Below are 20872 nucleotides of genomic sequence, written 5' to 3' on the forward strand. Positions count from 1 at the left end.
AAATATATGTAACTCTTGTGAAAACTCAATTCCTAAAGTATTACAAGGAAATGCAAGCAAAAGGCATGTCCATAGTAACCTTGGTTTTGTTGCAAATTCATGGTGATTGCTTGCTCTTGATTGTGAGAACTTGTTATGAAATATACCTAGGTTGCAAGAATGTGGTGGATTAGACAACGGGAAAAGCGTCATTGATTCAGATGTTAGTGATTCTATTTAGGAGGATGGAAGCAAATTTATCATGATTCTGGTTCAGCATATCAATGTGGCTGAATTAATGAATGTTGTGTAGAAATTTGATGTGGATAACTCTATGATGCAACCTATGCAAGGTTTTACCACCAAGATTATGCACAACATTGATGGAGTTTTGAATCATGTGACACTATCAATGATGTTGGTCGCGCGTGATGGTGTGTTTGACATTGTAAATGGAAAAGGGTATTTAGGAAAACAAGTAACAAAAGTATGAAAAGGTGAGTGTACTTAGCATTTAATGGAACTGCATATAGTAATTTCTCTCAGTGAAATCAAGTTTTGGGCCTTCTTCGTCCAAGAAATGTTTGATTTCATTGTCTCCAACGAACTTTCAAATTAGCAAATGATAATTATACCTCCCTATTTGACAAATATACATTCCTTTTCCCTTTTTTTTTTACAATATTTTTCTTAAATACGATTCTAATTTATTCTCATTGGTTGGTGGAAATAATTTTTTGTTCACCCCCTTTTCTCCACCACTCGTCCCCTTTTCCGTGGCACTACCATTCACCCCCACTTTTACAACTTCGCCACTGATCACCTTCTTCCTCCGCCAATCACAATCAAGAGACAAGGAGAAATGTCTCCATGATTCGGCTTAAACAAGTAAACAAACACAGTCGCCGGTAACAAATTCACCCGAACTGATGAAATTAAATGAGGTCTATATTATATTATATCCTGTAAGTGTAGTTTTATTTTGTAGTGGCATTATTTTGTTGACTTCTAATTTAATTGTTTTTCTGGGATTGAAGGTGGAGCAACGGTACAGGCAAAATACCATAGTCAAGGGAAATTAGAGTTACAACTAAGAGTTTGGGAGAAGAGGATTGTTTTGGGGTTAAAATTGAAAGTTCTAGGCTCAAATATGTGGAGCATCATATAAGGCAACAACAAAGTCACTCGAGCTTATGAAATTGAATGCGCTTCATATTTTCCTACTCGTGGTCGTGGAGGAGGAAGGTAAATTGCAGGAAAAAAAACAAAATGAGCTTGTTTTCGAAAAACAGGGAAAATAATTTGAAATTGGGAATAAATAAGAAGGGCAATGAGGAAAAAAATATTGAAGAAAGGGAAAAGGGAGGTACATTTACAAATTAGAGGAGGTGTAGTTGACATTGGCCTTCAAATTTTCTTTTGTAGATGAATAGGAAAAAAAATGACATTTCCTTCGGCATTTATATTCTCACCCTCTCCATTTATCTCTTCTCACTCTTTTTTTTCTTTTAGTTTTTAAAAAGACCAAAATATCCCACCCTTTCCCCTACCTCCCCTCTTCTTCGAAAATTCCCCCTACCCCTTATCCCTTTCCCTTATACTCCCTCTCATTTGCTCTCATTTTTACACCCTCGCTATAGGTTCTAGCTCGATTTCAATTGTTCTTAAGCTCCATAGCAAGTTTGAGGAACTTTAATTTTTTTTACACGATGCAACGAAAACTTGTTTTTGTTGTTATGTATTTAGGTGTAATACGCAACAAAAATAACTTTTCATTGTGTATTAAAAGTTTAATTTTTTCAAAATTAAATTCTTTTTCATCTTTACATGCAAATTCTTGTGTATCAAAACATCATTTTTATCAAACAAGTTTCTTGTTTATTAAATTTTTCTTATTGTCTTTTACTATTCCAGGCACATTATGCCCTTATGTACTCGATATGTTAGACACAAAAGCAAGGTTTGTTCTAGCGAAGACGTGGTAGGTACATTCAAAACCAAGCAAGCTACACCATTTACTTTAGTGCACATAATTAAAGAGCAGCAACGATGCGACAAGAACAAGAGGCAATGATGTTCACTGAGAATGCATCGCAGGAGTCAGTTATTGCTTTTGAGATACAAACTTATTGTTAAGTCACGTGCTGTTATGGCCTTTTATACAAGAGGTCTTAAGGTCCTATGAGAACTGTATTTCCCCACAGTTGTGGAAAGAATGAAGCCCAAGAAACTAAAGTTGGTCAATCATAGGAGTAAGATGTTACCTATTTTTTAGGATAAGCGCGTGCATGGAGGTTTCAGTGGTAGAGACTCTAATACAAGCACATTATTGCATAGTAAACAAGGTTATGTTTGTGCTTTTATTAAGTGGTGGCACAAGGACATCAATTCCTTCCACCTCTTAGCAAAGGATTTGAAAATCATTGTAGATCATGTTGGACGCACAATATTTGCTGACAATAGTTTCACCCGTGTGCTGGTTTACTATCTGGTTTCAGTAAATACATAGAGTATGCATGGGATGCCACTATGTATTGAAGTTATTAGCTTGCAATAACTTGGAATGGAAATGTAAGAAGGAAACAGAGAATGTTGAGGAAACTCAAAATCAGTATACTGATTAACTTGCAGGACAAAAATTATAAAGTTGTATATCATCTAGTTATCAACTATATACATATATGAGGAGAAAGAGGAGGAAAATAATTAAACACAATAAAAATAGAATTATAACAGAATAACAGGAAGTAGTTAAACCCAGAATGGCAGCATATGCAAAATAGCAGAAGTAGCAGGAGATGCCTTGATCCAATACCCCCCCCCCCCCCCCTTCAAGATGGGAGGAAGATGTTATCAATACTCAGCTTGGCAATGATACTAAAAAAGGTATTTCGGGGTAAGACTTTGGTAAAAATATCTGCAAGTTGGTGGTACTTTCTTACATGCATGAGCTTCAACCTCCTTGAGAAACCTTTTTCCTGACAAAATGTAGATCAATCTCTAATTGTTTGGTCCTCTCATAAAAAGTGGGGTTGGAAGCAATATGGATTGTTGCTTGGTTATCACAGTAGGCAACAACAAAGGGAATTCTGACATTGAAATCAGTGAGTAAATTTCAAATCCGTGTAATTTCACTAGAGACAGAAGCCAAGGACCTGGATTCTGCTTCTATTGAGGACCTACTCACTGTCTTTTGTCTTTTGACTTTTTAGGAAACCAAGGAATTTCCTAAGAAGATATAGAAGCCAGTGGTTGATCTTCTACTTTCAGGACATGATCCTTAATCTGCATCCACATATGCATGTAACTTTGCGTCTGAGTTGGCTCTAAATAGAATACCTTGACCAGCAGTGTTTTTAAGATATCGAAGTAACATGTTAGCAGCATGCATGCGGTTTGTACAAGGGTTGGAGACAAATTGACTTAATTTGTGCACACAATAACATATATCTAATATCAAGAAAGAAACCTTATTTCATGTTAATATGTTAATAAGTATTGATCTCTTTATAACTACTAATCGTTGTCTTTAGAAATTGTTTCACTTAAGCTCACAACACATTAACAACTTAGTCTATAATAATTAATTATTTATTTATTAGTTCTTAATAAGTTACATATCTCTCACATAAAACATTAAATTTTACATTCTCTCACTTGGCTCATGTGACATTACCTAATATCATGAGTGAATAAATAAATCAATTAAACTTACATAATGCAAAATAAAATGACTAAATCATTTCATACATTGAACATATCATAATTTCATAATTAAGAATAACTATGAATCGAGCCATGCTAGTTTTACATCACTTAATCAACATAATCTTTTTCATGTATCACAAATTAGACTTTTCCTTAATATGAACATAATTAGAAACACATAATGATCCAACATAATGTCTTTATTTAAGACGGTACATGTTTGCATTACTCTAATGCTAACATGCATACAACACTACTATAAAAGCTATTTATTATTACGTGTCAACCATGACGGTTAATAAAAATTGTTTTCAAAGAGAGTGACAGAATTGTAATTAAGTTCGTTAATAACGAAGACGGTTTTTGAATGACCATCTTGGTTAAGATTTTTCTTTCTCTCTTATCTTATCTAGCATGTTGATCCTTCATTTTTGTTCTTTTCATTCTTACTTTCTCTCTCTCGCTTTTCTTGCTCTCTCTCCCTCTGGCAGCGGAGGACGGCTGGGTCTGGATGTGGAGGCCCTAGACGGCGTTGACAAGGAGGAGGGCGTCGTCGCAAAGGGCAGGAATGAAGGCTTGCGGATGACGTTGGTGTCTCGGAGGAAATATTTAATATTCACCTATTTTCCTTACCAAGTTACCATGTGTATATTTACTCTCTTTTTTTTGTCAGCAAAATAATATTTCATTACGAGGGAGGAAATAGGGTACAAGGGCTATCCTATCCATACAGACATATATAAACAAACTCACAAGCTATAATGTAATATCTCCTCTCTCCACTCAGCTACCCTCATAATATAGCACCTGCACTTTTGTTAATTCAAGTAATTAAGCTATATATAAAAAACCTTCCCTCTGTTACGTACAGACCAATTTAGTAGAATCACTATCAGAAAGAAACCCCATTCCCAGTATACCACGTATTTATCCGATCCTGTGTTTATTTACTCTTATTCTTAATCTGTCAAAAAGGGTATTTAATTGGCCACTTCTTATTTCATATTATGATCAAAGTTTTCAGCAAAATTAAGAAAAAGGAAGAATGCACCAAATGGAGTCTATAGCTCGGTAATGTGTGTAAGTTTTTTTAATAGACAAATATTAATGGTTAGTTTTTATATTAATGGGAGAATTTGAGCTTACAATCTCTTCTCTATTCATTATGAATTCAATCTTATAACTTTTTTAACGTCCAAAAGTTGTAAACTCTTTAATATCTTAGTTTAGTTTTTGGACAAAAAGAATTAGAAAAGAAAAATCCCTACAATTTTCCAGCTGACTTTTTTTTTTTGAATTCTAGCCGACTGATTTGCTAACTTTATTATGTTAGTCTGTGTACGGACCAATAACCAATTATTTTAGATTTTTTTTATAAAAACATTTCTTTAGTCATAAGCTATTCTTGCTATTATAAGACTATTATGTTTTACACCTTGACTCTCGTGAATATATAGTTACGAGACTTGGCAGGAGGAGTAAGTTGAAGGACAAAGGGGTTTCAGTCATGATGCGTGTATAGCAATAGGGCTCGCGTACGGGTAAAATATCAGTCATAGATTGCTAAGGTGGGCCTTTGCTTTTCAGAATAAAATTAAGGATAAGTTAGGTGGGAAGAGTTAGAAAGTTTACATTAAAACTTCCAAGAAATAAATTAAAATGGAAACATAAGGAGTTGAATTAGAAAAGTTCACATGTTAAACGGGTATTCAATTGAGGCACCGGTTATAATGCTACAATTTCATATTTCATAACTTCTCGTACTAAAAAACAAAACTACTACGACCAATTTTTAACGGCCACAAATTAATAATTCATTATGATCTCAATTTAAAACTCCCATGTTAAAAATATCGTTATTTTCTTGATCTTTTGTTTATTTGGATACGTAGAAATGCAGCGAAAAGAAATAGGAAGAATGTTATAGAATTAGAGTTGGGTGCAATTGGGGCAAAATTGTTTAAGCTTAATCAAAGAAAGTTTGAGTGTTAAATATTACAACCGAAAGTTTTAATTACAACCTATAATAGTTTTATCAAACTCAAACAAAATATGGTCTATACCAAGAAGTTGAGTTAGATTAAAGTACAGTATGTAAGTATAGGGGATAACCCCACTAACTAACCAAAAAGCACACCCTTTAAAATCTACGTACTAGTTTAGCGAGAGATTTGTTTAACAAGATGAAATAACATACCTAATTAAGAACCTTTTTCTTAACCGAGTAGCCAAAACCTTCAATATAAAAATAGGCTATAAAATATGTTCCTGCTATGATATATATTTGGATTTTGTATTTGTTTTTTATAAATTTTTTCTTTTGTTTTTTTTCCTTGATATTTGAAATTTTTTTATTATAATCTCTACTATTAGCTTTCATCAATTTGGTGCTAACGAGTTCAACAAGTTGATGTTTCATCATTACATCATCATTTCAAATATGTTGTCACATATGCTCAAAAGATGAATTTATAAGAGCAAATGCAAAAACCCTTGAAATTATAGAAAACAAATGCAAACCCCCTAAAATTATAGGAAGCAAATGCAAAATTTCTGAAACTATGAAGAGTAAATACAAAACACTAACTCATCTTCCAATGCATATGGCAACATACATGACATGCTCTGTCAACTTAATAAACATATCAACATCAAATGAATAGAAATTAACAGTAAGGACTTGTGGCAATATTTCAAATTTCATGGAGAAAAAATGAAAAGAAAATTTATCTGGAAATAAATACAAAACTAGAGTATATATCAAGGAACACAAATATATTTTAACCTAAAAAATATGTATAAACTTGAAGATTGTACGTCATTGGATTATCCTTTATATGCATATTGTTTGGTGGATATTATGCCAAATCTAACTATCAACCGGCATAGCACAATGGTGGTAGAGTACCTACAAGCACTCCTTCGCTCAAATAAGTGTTTAAGGGAATAAAAGGATTGTGAGAAGCAATGTATGCCTATTAAATTCAATGTTTATTGTTATGAAGAGGCTGAGTTAAGATTTTTAGTAAATTGGTGGAAGTGAGTTGGTGAGTGGTCTATATTTTTTTATATGAAAATGTCATATTTTAAATTACTACTTTTGATTTTTTTTTATCCTTTTTAATATCTACATATAGCAAAATATAATTTATATTTTATTATAATTGATGAATATATTTAATTATTTTTAATTAATATGATTATAGGAAAATGATGCAATTAAACTTAATATGCGAATGTTTTATTTATTCTTTTAACCGTGATATATATATATATATATATATATATATATATATATATTAGCATAAAATATAATTTATTATGAATTTATCAGTAGATTAAAAATGATCTTTAGTATAATTTTTAAAATTATTATTATAAAAAATTAATAAATTTATCATTTACATAACCGTTTGAGTGAATGATAGTATTTTTTTTTTTACACTATTATTACATGTATTGGTTATTTATATATTAATATTTTTTTAAATAATCGTGCACGGTATAATGACTAAATAATTAACAATAAAAATATCAAACAGTTTTATAAATTTCAAAATTCATGTATACTTAATAGATAGTTTTATAAATAAAAAAAACATGAAATAATGAATCTTCATACTGCAAGAGTATCATCGTATCAGAACGCACAATTATAATATTATGATAACCATCCTTGCCCATGAGTTCATGCCACTAATGATCTTAAAATAAATTATTTAAGCGATTTTGTATCCGTTCGATCTTCTTCGTCTGTGAACCTGATATATGCATAAAAAATTTAAGTGAAGTACAATATAATGTCAAAATCTGTACTTAAATTATTAAAACATAAACTCATTCTTATTTTTAAGTAAAAAACAAAGTAAAAGTATATAAACATTTTACATTTTTATTCAACAGCATATTATTACAAACGGCAATTAAATTTATTAAATTTTATAATAATTTCTGATTAATGAATAAAAAACTTGTGGGTATAGGGTCTGCTACGAATGAAACCCAGCATAGGGGAGCACGGTGAGTGAGAAAGGTATTACGAGGGTAGGGTACATCAGTTGTCATTATCGTGCCCTCGACTCAAAATGGCTACCTGTACGGACACCAATCAACGAGGGTTGTGGGAAACCAAAAAGAGAAAAACCAAATAAATAAAGCAATATTCTACTTTCGGAAAATAATATTATAATTTACTTTTAATTTTCCCGAGCACAATATATTAATAATAATGTGACTTTTAGTATCATGAAAAAGAAAAGATGAACACTAAAAAGGATATTAATGTTGTGTTTGATTTAGAAGAGAAAAATAAAATAAATAAAAATAGATGAGAGATATTTTGTAAAAAAAGACAAAATAAGATAAAAAATAAAATGGTATATTTTGTTGTTTGGTTTAAGATAAATAAGTAAAAAATAGAATATAAATAATATTGTAAACCTATTTGATAGGGATAAATAGAAAATTAAATGTTTTAGACTCACAACCTGGTAACTTGTTTCTGTTCAAAATCATATGCACCATATCGCTTTCCTGAGCATAAAGATATTATTAAGAAAGATCTTGTACTAAATAATATTATTGTAAACCATGGTTTTTATTGTTGAATTGTATTGAGGTAGATAACCTCAAGTTGCACAAAATTACTGTAATTCACTGTATACAAGAAAACAAATTGAGAATAAATAATCATGTTTAACATTTGAAAATTATAACTTTTAATTTTTTAAAATTATATCTAAAACATGAAAAATTATATCCAAATCGTTAAACCGAAAAATTTATATAAATAAATTATAAGAAATCACATAATTAAACTTAATATAAGACCTTATCACAAAATCTTAAAGTTAAGTTTATGAATTTTGTCCGCTTGATAATGTTCAATCTTGGTGAGATTTCACCTCTATTTCAACATATTCACTCAAGAAAATGGCAGCTCATATAAGTTACACGTGGCATATAAAAGAGAATAAAGAGGGAAATTTAATAGTTACAGTACAGAGGTAGCAACTTGACTATGAAAGGCATAAGTGTGCTACCTCACACCCACATCAAATTGCATCCAATATATATCTATCTAACTGGCAACTAATTAACGTGTTTGGGACTCGCGAGTTGTGCATTCCTAACACCCATTTCAGGAAGCCCAAGCATTGGTGGGTTCTTACCCTTATTATTATTATTATTATAAGTTCCGTTTTCAGCTTTTTCGTCTTAGAACAACTGCTTTATCTTCAAGTTTTCCATTTTCTGGTACCCAAGAAGGACTCGTTGGTCTCAAATTCTTGTCCAAGAGACCTATTTCTTTTGCTATTTCGGGAATATAAACTCTGGTTTGTTTGTTTTTTATTTTTATTTTTATTTTTATTTTTATTTTTTATTCTCTCTCTCTCTATGTACCTCCCACTTTCCATATATGTGAATTTTTTTTTCTTCTAACTAAATCAAATTAGATTCCTGGGTAAGTGCAGTTTGAGGTACCAACGAAAATAATTGGTTATGTTTTTTTTTTTTATTATCTCATTTTGTTTAAGAAGCTATGGAGTGGTCTTAATTTGCTCACTAGTTAATTCCTTCTTCCTGGAGCATCCTAGTCGTACATGATTTCATCTTGATCCATGTTGTTAAGAATTATTGATGTTAATTTTCTCTATTTTATGATAAATCTGTTGGATTTACTTCATATCATATATATATATATATATATATAGAGAGAGAGAGAGAGAGAGAGAGAGAGAGAGATGTCTATGTTTATCCGGAGAAATTGCCCTTCTTTCTTTAATTTCTTAGATGTAATGGTTTGGATGATTTTTGACATAGGGAGATGACTAGAAAGAGGATACAGATCAAGAAAATCGACAACATCAGTTCGAGGCAAGTGACTTTCTCCAAGAGAAGGAAAGGGCTTTTCAAGAAGGCTCAGGAGTTGTCAACCCTTTGTGATGCAGACATAGCTCTCATAGTCTTTTCTGCAACTAGCAAGCTCTTTGAGTATGCCAGTTCAAGGTATTTTCATTTTTTGTAGCATCACTATATATATATATATATATATATATCTTCCTTTCTTCTTCTTTTTTTTGTATTTTCTTCTGTGGAAGGAAACTTATAACCTGATGCCTACGTCTTTTTATTCAAGTGTTAATTATTTTGCTTCTTTGTGTTTCCTTAACTCCTTTAAAGAGGGAAAGAGAAAAGACTGATTCAATGTATATAATAATAATGACTGACTGACTCAGGAGTTCAGGAGAGAGTCATGGATTGTCTGAACTCATTGCCTATGTATACCACACTATTTTCATTTATGATTTTCTATATTTTCAAATTCTTTTTATATTTAAATTGTTGGTGTTGGTAGTGGTACCAACAAATTTCTCTCTCTTTACTACAACAGTACTATCTCTAAACGTTAAAGTTTGTCAAAATGGATTCTCCATATCTATACACTGTTGTAAATTAATATTTGTGCAACTTTCTGTTTTCTTAAACTAGCTAGTTCATTAGGAGCAATAAGTATGTGTAAAACTTCTGCAAGGAACTTTATGCTGCAAAAGTTGAAACTCCATTCTGCATTTTGCTTGCATTTCTCAACATTTTTACTTCAAAGCAAAATGTACGTTTAGAAATTAGCTTTCTATCAATATGAACAAAGTCTAAAGAGTAGTCTTATTAGAAATATTTCAAATGTGTTTTCGATTTCATGACTATTTCTCCTGAAATGCTTGACCAAGAAAGTAATTAATGAGAAATCCTTTAAGTACTCTAGCTATAAGATCGACTACTTTCATCAAATCATGCAACATGCATGATATTTTCCAATTTGTATCACACACTTGCTTTTTATGCAGAATACCTGACATTAACACTTAATAATACTTATATTTTATAGCATTTCACTTCTGAGGCTTTTCGTGGATCTTTATCTACAGGCAACACATTAGCTAGGCTTGATATAACCGTAAGAACATATTTGGTTTGATAGAGTGACCTTTGATAATAGAATGGAATATTCATTGTTATATTTATTTTTCGTATAACAGCAATGATATATGGTCATTATTCCCCCCTTTTTTTTTTATCACATTTCACTCTCTTCAACTGATTAGGATTCAAACTTTCATGATTTTATTTATCATTCCAGCGAAAGTAGCTAGAAACATAATAAAAGATAAAATGAATGCTTATATAATCTTCTTCAATCGAGAAAAATCAAATTTGATTGACCGGTTTTAATACAAGGGTCGACGGTTTTGTAGGCAATATATATGAAGTTCTTATTGACATTAATCTTCTTGATCACCTAAATATGAGCTATACAATGATATGAAGTTCTTAATTTTATGAGCATCACTAATTCAAAAGAAAGCAGAAGAAAATTTGAATAATTTGAACCTAGGTACATTCTGTTTGCTCTTTTCAGCATGCATCAAGTAATTGAAAGGCACGATCGCTATTCAGCAATCCATAGATTGGATCGCCCCTCTATTGAGCTGCAGGTTAGCTTAATAACTTTAACATGCTATTATTGTTGCTTGAATGATGATATATATAAATATATCCTGGCATTTAATTAACATTTGATCGAAAAAAATAAGCAAATTCTTTGCAAAACAACAGCTCTTCTCTAGAGTATTTGCTGGCTGTTCTAGGTCATCTATGAAGCATTTCTTGCATGTGTATTGATTTCACATCATAATCTCTTTGTTTTATCAATTTCTCATCATCGATGCACTAGTATATGCAAATTGATGTGTCTCTTGCAATTATTGCGTGAAAGATATTGCATGTTTCTACATAGCATTCACTCTTACGTCTCTATAACACTAAAACAAGATGTACAGGTAGGCAAAAGTTAATAAATAGATTTGGAATTTTCTTTGAAGTGAATACTCAATTTTATCCGAGATAAATTTAGCATAGGACATATTAATTAATCTAGTCTTGATGATATAAAAAGTCTACATTGGAAAAATCACTTACACAAGTCATAACAGTATTATTTTTTTTTTAAAACGGGACACATTAGTTTCTAAAAATGACTAATATGCAGTCTGCATTTGTGAATTTGAGAAACTAAAATGGGGTTTTTTACATTTTCAATACTGATGGTTCACCTGTAATGGGATGGAATTAGATCTTTACTTTTTTTTCTATTTGATAAGCCAAAATAGATTAAGGGGAAGCATAAGGGGAATATAGACAGAAAACGTCCTAAAGACCTTGGTATTCAATCCAAAGCAACTGCTAATACGTACACTAAGAAAAAGCTATATATATGCTCGCTGCATTTTTTATGAATCCAAATTAATTAAGGACTAGTACACTAATATGAAGTTATCTTTACATTTGATTTCTATACACCAATATTAAAATTGTACCTTGAGTTTTAAGTTTTCTCATCGACACATTTATCTAGAAACGATCTCCAATCTTCCTGGGTTATATTACCTACGTGTTCTTGTGATTGATGCTCAATATCTCCTTTTGCTCTATGTTTTGCTTGGAAAGTTCTGAACTCTATATAGGAACCTAGCTTTCTTTAAATACAAATATCACACTGAAAAAGATAACCTATCACTTTTAAAAGCCAACAGTAAAACAACATAATGTCAATGCAATTGTGTTGTCCCTAAAATTTAGAGGAATCATGTTATTTGCATATATATCTTCCTAGGAAAATGGTGATCTTATACTCCTTTTTTGTGTGAATTAAGTAGATGGAAGAGAGAGATATATAAAAAGAAAAAAAAAGAAGAAAAAAAAAGTGATAAATATAATAAAAAAATGCAACGAGAAATAATGACAGAAAAAACTAATATTATTAATATTATAAGAAATATAAGTAAAAAAAATAATTAATATTATATTAAAAGTTAAAATAATAATTATTTTGAGATAATTTTTTTTATACAGCAATTATCATGAAACGGATGGAACAACAATTATCATCTTCCTAAATGTTACTTTTGAAAAGATTATTATCTCTTCAAATTATTTTTGGTGATTGGTCCAATTTGACAACGATTCCAAAGTCACTAACAAGTTGAAGCTATAATAAATTCCAAAAGCAAACTTCAACACGATATTTTTGTTTTTTGAACAGCAAAAAAGTTTCAGTTAATTGGCTGTGAGTACAAGAGGCACTCACAATCTTATTTTAAGGTGGAGCATGAGATTGGGGTAGCTTGAAAGTGTTGACAATTTGCTTGAGAATGAGAATGAGGGTGGAGAGAGAGAGAGAGGGATAGATGATTGGAAATGGAGAGCATCAAGAAAATGGAGACTTTGGGGGAGGGACTTTTTTAAAACACAATCAATCCTTTGTTAGCAGTTCTAGTTGAAACTGCTAATAAAAGTTTTCATATTCAGTATACATATATTAACAAAATTTGTCTTTTTTTTTGTAAGCATTAACTGTTTATGTCTTATGACATACTAATTTACGTGGGGGAGAAATATACTTGTGAATTTTCTAGTCGTCGTGGCATAAATTGTGTTTCTTTTCAGACTTGGGAAGTATATTAATTGGTTGTGGTGCATATGTGCAAATTGATCTAATTATCTCGTGACTGCAATAAGAAAATGGAAAAGTACAAAAAATATATTATATGTTAACTGCATGTCTTCGACATTAATTGCATAATAATCACAAATTTTAACGATTGTTTTTAAATTTATGCTCAGATTGAGAGTGACTCCAACAACATTCTGCGCAAGAAAGTAGAAGATAAGACTCGTGAACTGAGGTATATACACATGCACTCCGCATAACTATCACTTTCATATATATGTTGCATATAGTGTATAAAATTATATCACCGAGACATCTATAACGTACACAGGCAGATGAATGGGGAAGATCTGCAAGGATTGACATTACAAGAACTGCAGAAACTAGAGGAACATCTTAAAAGAAGTTTGACCAATGTTTCAAAAGTAAAGGTCTGTGCCCTATATATGACCAATGATGCTCGCAGTTTAGTAGTTCATTTCCTTTTGCCATTTTTTTAGCAGGCAAAATGAAAATATTACTATTGTGTAGTAGTTTATTTCTCACAAGGGATTAAATCTAGAACTAGAACCTATGCATGCAATGTTGCAACCTTCTCCTTTAAATCAGTTATGGTTGTGGGGAAACGTATACATATATGCTTCTGACATATGGTATACTATTATGTGTTTTAGGATGCAAAATTTATGCAAGAGATCAGCACCTTTAAGAGAAAGGTAAGAACTAAACTAAATTTCTGATACATTTCAAATCTCACATACTATGACGTTGTTATTATTATATTATTACTATACTTTTATGAATTTACGGCTTAATGAAATTCATCCATTGATACCTAGGAGAAATTATTCCCACAGTTTTTGGTTGTTTTTGCTGTTCTTCGATGTGTCAGTTTGTATCCGACTTTTTGTTGCAGGATTAAGGCGTATCTTGTCCTATGGTCCAGCTTTCTTTTCTTACTGGAAAATTTTAATCTTAATACTAAATCTCTACCAAACTTTGGTGAAGATTAGAGAGGAAAAAAGAGAGAAATAAGAAGAAAAGAAAAAATAGAGAAAATAAAAGGATAAATGTAATAAAGTAAAATGATATGAAAGAAAGATAGATTTAAAAAAATAGAAATGTGATTATTAGGATCATTCTAGAAAAAAAATCATGCAGCCAAATCCTATAAGATCTGAGTCATTGATTAGTCATTGTACAATAAAGGAGAGATAAGATAATCAATGGTGCTAATTTTAGCAGAAGAGAAAAGCTTGAAGGATAGAAAATAGAGGATTGATGCTTGAAATGAGATGGAAAACAAAGTTTATATTTATAGCAAGTCATTCTTGTATATGAAATAAATAATTATAAACCTCCTTGCATTATCTTTTTACTAATCTTTCTATATCTTTTGAATAATAAGTATATAATTTATTTTATATTTGAAAGATATTAAATACATTTTTATTTTTATAAAATATTAAGAGGATTTTTATAGGAAGACAATCATTGCTCAAACAAAGAAAAGGATGTCAAACGTAGCTGCTAAATTGTCAGTAAGCATACGTTATGTCTGTCTAGAACCGAACATTGTGCACAGATCATATCAAATGCGTTAAAATGATGTTCGAAAAAGACACAGATATTCCTTTCAACTAATTATTTGTCATCTAAAGTAAAATACATTTTTTTAGAAAAAAAAATATTAATTACATGATCGAATAATTTTTTATTCATAAAAGTATATTTTTATTAAAAGAATTAGAGTGTATTTAAGAAATTTGTAGTTCAATTGGTAACACATCAAGTTTGTATATGAGAAAACCTAAATTTAATTTCTGCGAACTCATTGATAAGTGAGGAATCTTATTTATAACTAAGCTTTAAATAAATGATAAATTATTTTTATACTTAATTCAAAAGATTGAAGTTTGTGTTGATACATTCAGATCCCACACAAAAATCAAATGTGTTAATTATGGTGGTAAAAAATTAGAGTAGAATTATAAATTGATTTAAATATTTAATTTAAATATTTCAATGAAATATAAATAAATAAATAAAAGTATTATCGGAAAATAATTGGTTAATTCTTTCTTAATTTATCATTTCTGTAAAAAAAACACCCTTAATATCTTAAAAATATAAAATGCATTCATTTCCTTCTTAATTAAGTAGGAGAATTTGTAGAAAGGTACTTCAAGGAGGATTTATAAATTATGTTTAAATAAATCCCAACACAGATTTCACATAGTAACGTTATATCCTCCTATAATATTCTCTTAGTAAACCCTATATTGGTTTTCAAACAAGGAAAATGTTTGATAGATATCTATATATTGTGCTATTCAATACTTAGAAAAAAAAAGTAAAGAAAAATAGAAAAATGTAAATATGATAAAATTTATTATGTGATAGAAATTAAAGAAATATAAAAAATAAATAAAAAATATTAATGAGATGTTTAAAATAAAAATTGCGATTTATAGATAATTCCTCTTCAAACAAATAATATATCTATGCCAATCACCTTAGAGAGATTATCATTCCTATATTCCAAGGCCGACCCTAGGATTGTTTTGCAATGCGAACGTTCAACACCCCATGACCAAAAGGAATCCAAAAAAATTCAGACAGTTATAATGTCAGCTTTTCTAAAACTCGTTTAATGCTTAAATTTTAACTTCTTCAAGCAATAAAGTTTTTAGTTTCTACAAAAGATTTTTTTTTTTGGTGAATTTTCTACAAAAGAATTAAATGTTTATTTGTATATTATATTTTATATTTGTATGTATTTGAGGAGAGAAAATATTTTGTGTGTAATAAAATATACTTTTTAATGAAATTGTATGATTATTTTGTGTAATAAAATATATTTTAAAGGACTCATGCCTATCGTTTTCGCCATAGACCCATAAATTGTCACGACCAATCCTGTTAAATTCAAATCACCCTAATCAATGATGAATGTTGACAAAATTAATTTTAGTTAAAATTAATTTTGAAATGATATAATTTGTGTTTAAATGTTTTTATTATTATAAAATTAAATTACGAGTAAAACTTAGTGTTAATTTTTAAATTCAATGTAGAAGTTATTCGAAATTAGTTTAACTTAATTAATTTTAAATTTTTCTCCCATACGAAATCAAACATATAAAAAATATCAAAAAACAATTTTAGATTAATTTCCAAACGTGAAACCAAACACTTGCTTGTATGATGTAAAGAAATTATTTCTAAATGTAATATGAAAAGAAGTACTACTGTCAACAACAAAACTAGACTCATCGTATTCTCATCACAATTAAACCATGACAAGATCTTTTGCAGTAGCGGTGGTAAGTACTGGTAACACGATCATCTTTTTTTTTGCTTGCTCTTGTTCTCCTTTTTCAAATGATAGCAATACTTCATCTATTTTATTTATTCTATTTTTTTTTATAATATTATATTTTCATTCGAATTCATTTTATTTACATATTAATATTATATTCAAATGAAATAAATAACGTGTCTTTCTTTTATCACAGTGATTGCATTCAAGACTTTTTTTTGTAAGGACTTGGATTTGCTTCTATTATGGCCTATTTCTTTACTATCTTTCCTTTGGTGTCTGTGTTTGTTTCTACTATTTTCAGTAACTAAACCCTCGGCCAGCAAAAAAGATGTCTAAAGAATTTTCCTACAAACATCTTTATTCAAAATAGCAGTTTTAACATTATCCATGTTACAACACCATTATATTTGAATTCAATTGCCATCCCTAGTCAATTGTATACCTTTAATCAATGATAATGATGAAAACATGTATTTGCTCTGAATGGTAGAAGATAATATATCTCCTAATGATGGTATGTTCACTGTTGAAATATAGTTCCCAGTATATGTATATAATGATTAATGACTTGATAAATAGTTTTTTAAAAAGAAAGTATAGATTTAACTAGATAGTTCTACGTGTGACATTTGAGAATATACTTTGTGTAACACCCTTTATTAAAAAAAAATACTAAAAGAATACAAAATCTTAAAATTATAATAATCTTGAAAATACTTTTTTATAAGAAATAAAATCAAATAAATAAGTTTTTAGGTAAGTAAAAATATTATTCTCAAAATATGAGCATCTAAATTAAATGAATACTAAAAATATAACGAAAGCGACCACATCTGACACCTTATTTTAATGTATTAATTAAACTAAAATAAATGTAACTAAAAAAATTATGTCTTCAAGTCTCTTCAAACTCTAGGACTTATTTTTTGTGTTCTGAAAACAACACTTATAATGAGATGATTATCTTAATGAATAAAACAACTAATAAGAGTTTGTAAATAGTGTTTTTCTTAGTAGGCACAGAAATTCGAGAAATCAACCAAAGAATTTAGTATAACAATATATATGTATGTATATATTTATACACCAATAAAAATTATATTAAACAATCACATGAAATTTTGAATAAATATAATATTTAAATAAACGAAAACACCTCAACACATCCAAATAAATATATCAGACACAACTTAGTGATTTTCAAAATCACAGGACTCAATTCTTTGATTCATGGAACTAGTGTAGATCTTAGGTTCTTCAAATGGTATGTGAACTTTAATTTCATACAATGGTATCTCATTATCTTTCTCATCATAAATGAAGATATCCAGATCTCTTTCCTATACCAAACGAGGTATCTATAAATAAATATCATTCTCATCCTAGATGAAGATGTTTCTTTTTATAAAATAATAAAATAGAATAAATAATAGAGTGAGAGTAACTTAGTTATAAATAAAGATATATTAAGTTATATATTTCTACTCTCTCTTCTTCTCAAATTCATTATTGGGATAGAGGGTGGATGTACAGGAGATATCTAAGATTATAATGTCATAATAAAATGTATATCAACATTCCTTTTCAGAAGGTGATAATCAACTCATAAAATTACAAAAATGCCATTCTAAAAAAACCACCAACAAATTCCTTAATTTCGTGCATCCAATGATAATTCTCAAAATCACACCACAACAATAATAGAATCAACTAATAATACGAAACCACATACATGACACAATTATATACTGAATATAATAACTATAGCATATAATGTTTATAATGGCTCGAACATAGCACACATACATACAAATTGGTCCTAATCTTAAAGGTTAAATTATATATTCATTAATCCAAGGATAAAACCTTTATATATATATATCAAGAAAACACATTTGCAAGAATTCATACCATGGAGGTTTAGAAAAAGTTATTTTACTCATCTCTTGAAGTAAGAAATTTATATTTTTCTTTATTCTTCTTCTCCTCTACCAATTGCATTGAAAGAATTTAACGCTTTCTTTTTTTTTTTTCGTCCTTTAGCAATCCATTAACACCAAGAGAAACCGTTTATGTATGCAATTCTAAGAGGATAAATTGTTTATCCTTATATAAAAATTTAAGAATGATACATACTTTGAAATTTGTTTAACTAATATTTTTTATCTATTATTTCTATTATCTTTAATTATAATTATCTTTAACCAATCTAATATATTATTATATTAACATCTTTTCAAAATAAAAAAATAAAATTTTAATATTTTAAAATAATTTAATCTATCTTTTTCTTTAATAAAAAATATATTTAGATATATTTAATGCTTAAGTAAGATTCTATCAATACAGACATAACAGCTCTATGGAGGAGGGTAGTGTTGTATATGTTTGATATATATAATAATATTTGATTATCATTGCAAATATTGTTCCATCGTGAAGATCCGAGGAACTTGTTGTATAATATTGTATAATCCAAAGAAATCACATCTAAAGCTGATATATCAAGTGATGGAAATTTTTTTTTTCTTCTTCTAACATACTAACAAAACTAATTAAATCTAAAACATTTAATTTATTTATCTCTGCATATGAGGGTCATGGTCTAGTTTCAATTAATTTAAGTTGTTCGGATTAAACAATAAGGAATGTTGTGAATGAAAATAGACCAATTGGTACGTGCGTGGCTCTAAAAATTTATCTGATATATAATACCCAAATGAGTGAATTTTATTTTTGTGTATATAATGAAGTTAAATAAGATACAACCTGTTGCTGCATTAATTCTTTTTAACTTAACACTAATCTGTTACAGTGTTTGATTATGTTGCCCATACAGGGAGTGGAACTAATGGAGGAAAACCAAAGACTGAAACAGGTGATAAGCTTTTCAAACTCGTGCATATTTAATATTTGTATATATGTACAATCTCTGGAGGGAAATATTCTGATATAGTAATGGAATACATGTAAATTTTAGGTGCCGAGCCTTATCCATGCACATAGCTATAGGCAATCATCGGAATCCATTCTTAGCAATTCATCTAACCTTCCTGAAGATGGTGGTAGCAACACATCTCTCAAGTTGGGGTTAGTTTACTTTAACTATCATTTAAAGCTTATGTGTGGGTGCCAGTATGCATATGCCCTATTGAGGGTTTGGAGGGCTTAAGTATCATTTTTTAATTTATTAATCTTTATGAATATTTTAAAGTTCTTCTAAGCACGAGGATTTTGGACATATTCAAACACCTCTTCTGCTACCTATATTTTATTTTTATTTCTTTGATCTTACAACTCCCAAATACACCTAAACGATCAGAAGATTTTTAGCATTCCTATTTTTTAGAGTATGAAATTAAGGTCCAAAACCATGTTCAATAGTAGCTCAATATATTTGAAATTCTTAAAAGTTGATTCTTATACATACTTGTAAAGTACACAAATGATTTCTACAAGAGGTTAATTTACTGGAATTGATTTTAGAAGTGAATTGAAAGTAATGTTTCTTAACATAAGATTTGACAATCAATATTGCATAATTGATCTTGATGAGTAAAATGCCATAACTTTCTTACAATATATCCTTGTAATAAATGAACAATAACTTTATATAACTAATTCATTTTACAATACATAAATTAGTGTATATTATCTTGGTTTGTGAATGTTGCCCTTAGAAAGTTTGTTTCTACTCATCTGTGTTCGTCTCTCTTTGTGGGCTGCAGGTTACCTTAAATAATGAACAAAATGTAGATTATTTAGAAGTGATCGGTTTCGCTTCCTTTATATGTCAGTCAAAACCAATTGAATATCCTGTGTTGTTTGCTGTTTAAAAACAACTCGTGTAAAGTAAGTAAATCCAAAGGATGAGGTCCTGCATGTAGAATTGTGCTTGAATATCATCTTCTATTTTCTTTTGGTAAATTGATTCATAGCTAGGAAGTGTTCTATGTGCCCGAGTTAATGGTCGATGCTTCGTGTCTAAAGTTTATCATCATAAAAATTTGATTCTAATTACCCCTATACGTTCTTCTTTTTTGTTGCTTGGTTGAAAGAAAGAAAAAAGAGGGGGATTTCAAGAGAAGGGAGGAAAAATAAAACTTCAATGCAGGCAAAAAGGAAGGGGAGAGGTTTTCCATTCTTGCTTTTATGTCTTCCCTCCCTCCTTTCTCATCAAATACTATGTTAAAGATTGTCATCACCAATTTGACATTAATTAAATTAATCTTAATTTATATTGGTATGATTTTTATCTGATGAAAAATAAATTATCATTATTATAAACATTATGAAATTATTTAACAATATTACATAGTAAGTAAAAAAATAACAGTAAAAGATATTAG

The 20872-nt window shown here is 29.4% G+C and overlaps 1 protein-coding gene across 6 annotated transcripts; it reads left to right on the plus strand.

Moving 5' to 3' along the window:
* The first annotated feature begins 8679 nt into the window (after window positions 1-8679).
* LOC100812951 (MADS-box protein SVP) lies at window positions 8680-20482 on the plus strand. 6 transcript variants are annotated; one of them, XM_041017318.1, is made up of 9 exons: window positions 8680-8846; window positions 9511-9696; window positions 11108-11183; window positions 13372-13433; window positions 13530-13623; window positions 13873-13914; window positions 19339-19401; window positions 19504-19613; window positions 20252-20482. In XM_041017318.1, exons 2-9 carry the CDS (start codon window positions 9515-9517, stop codon window positions 20259-20261), a joined length of 639 nt encoding a protein of 212 aa, XP_040873252.1. In that variant the 5' UTR covers window positions 8680-8846; window positions 9511-9514; the 3' UTR covers window positions 20262-20482. The 6 variants fall into 6 exon arrangements, with proteins under 6 accessions (XP_040873252.1, XP_040873254.1, XP_006583776.1 ...); XM_041017320.1 differs by having other exon boundaries at window positions 8682-8846; window positions 19363-19401; XM_006583713.3 differs by having other exon boundaries at window positions 8683-8846; window positions 13530-13629.
* The last annotated feature ends 390 nt before the right edge of the window (window positions 20483-20872 follow it).

The sequence above is a fragment of the Glycine max genome, chromosome 7 (genome assembly GCF_000004515.6).
Source record: "Glycine max cultivar Williams 82 chromosome 7, Glycine_max_v4.0, whole genome shotgun sequence".
In the NCBI taxonomy this organism is placed as follows: domain Eukaryota; kingdom Viridiplantae; phylum Streptophyta; class Magnoliopsida; order Fabales; family Fabaceae; genus Glycine; species Glycine max.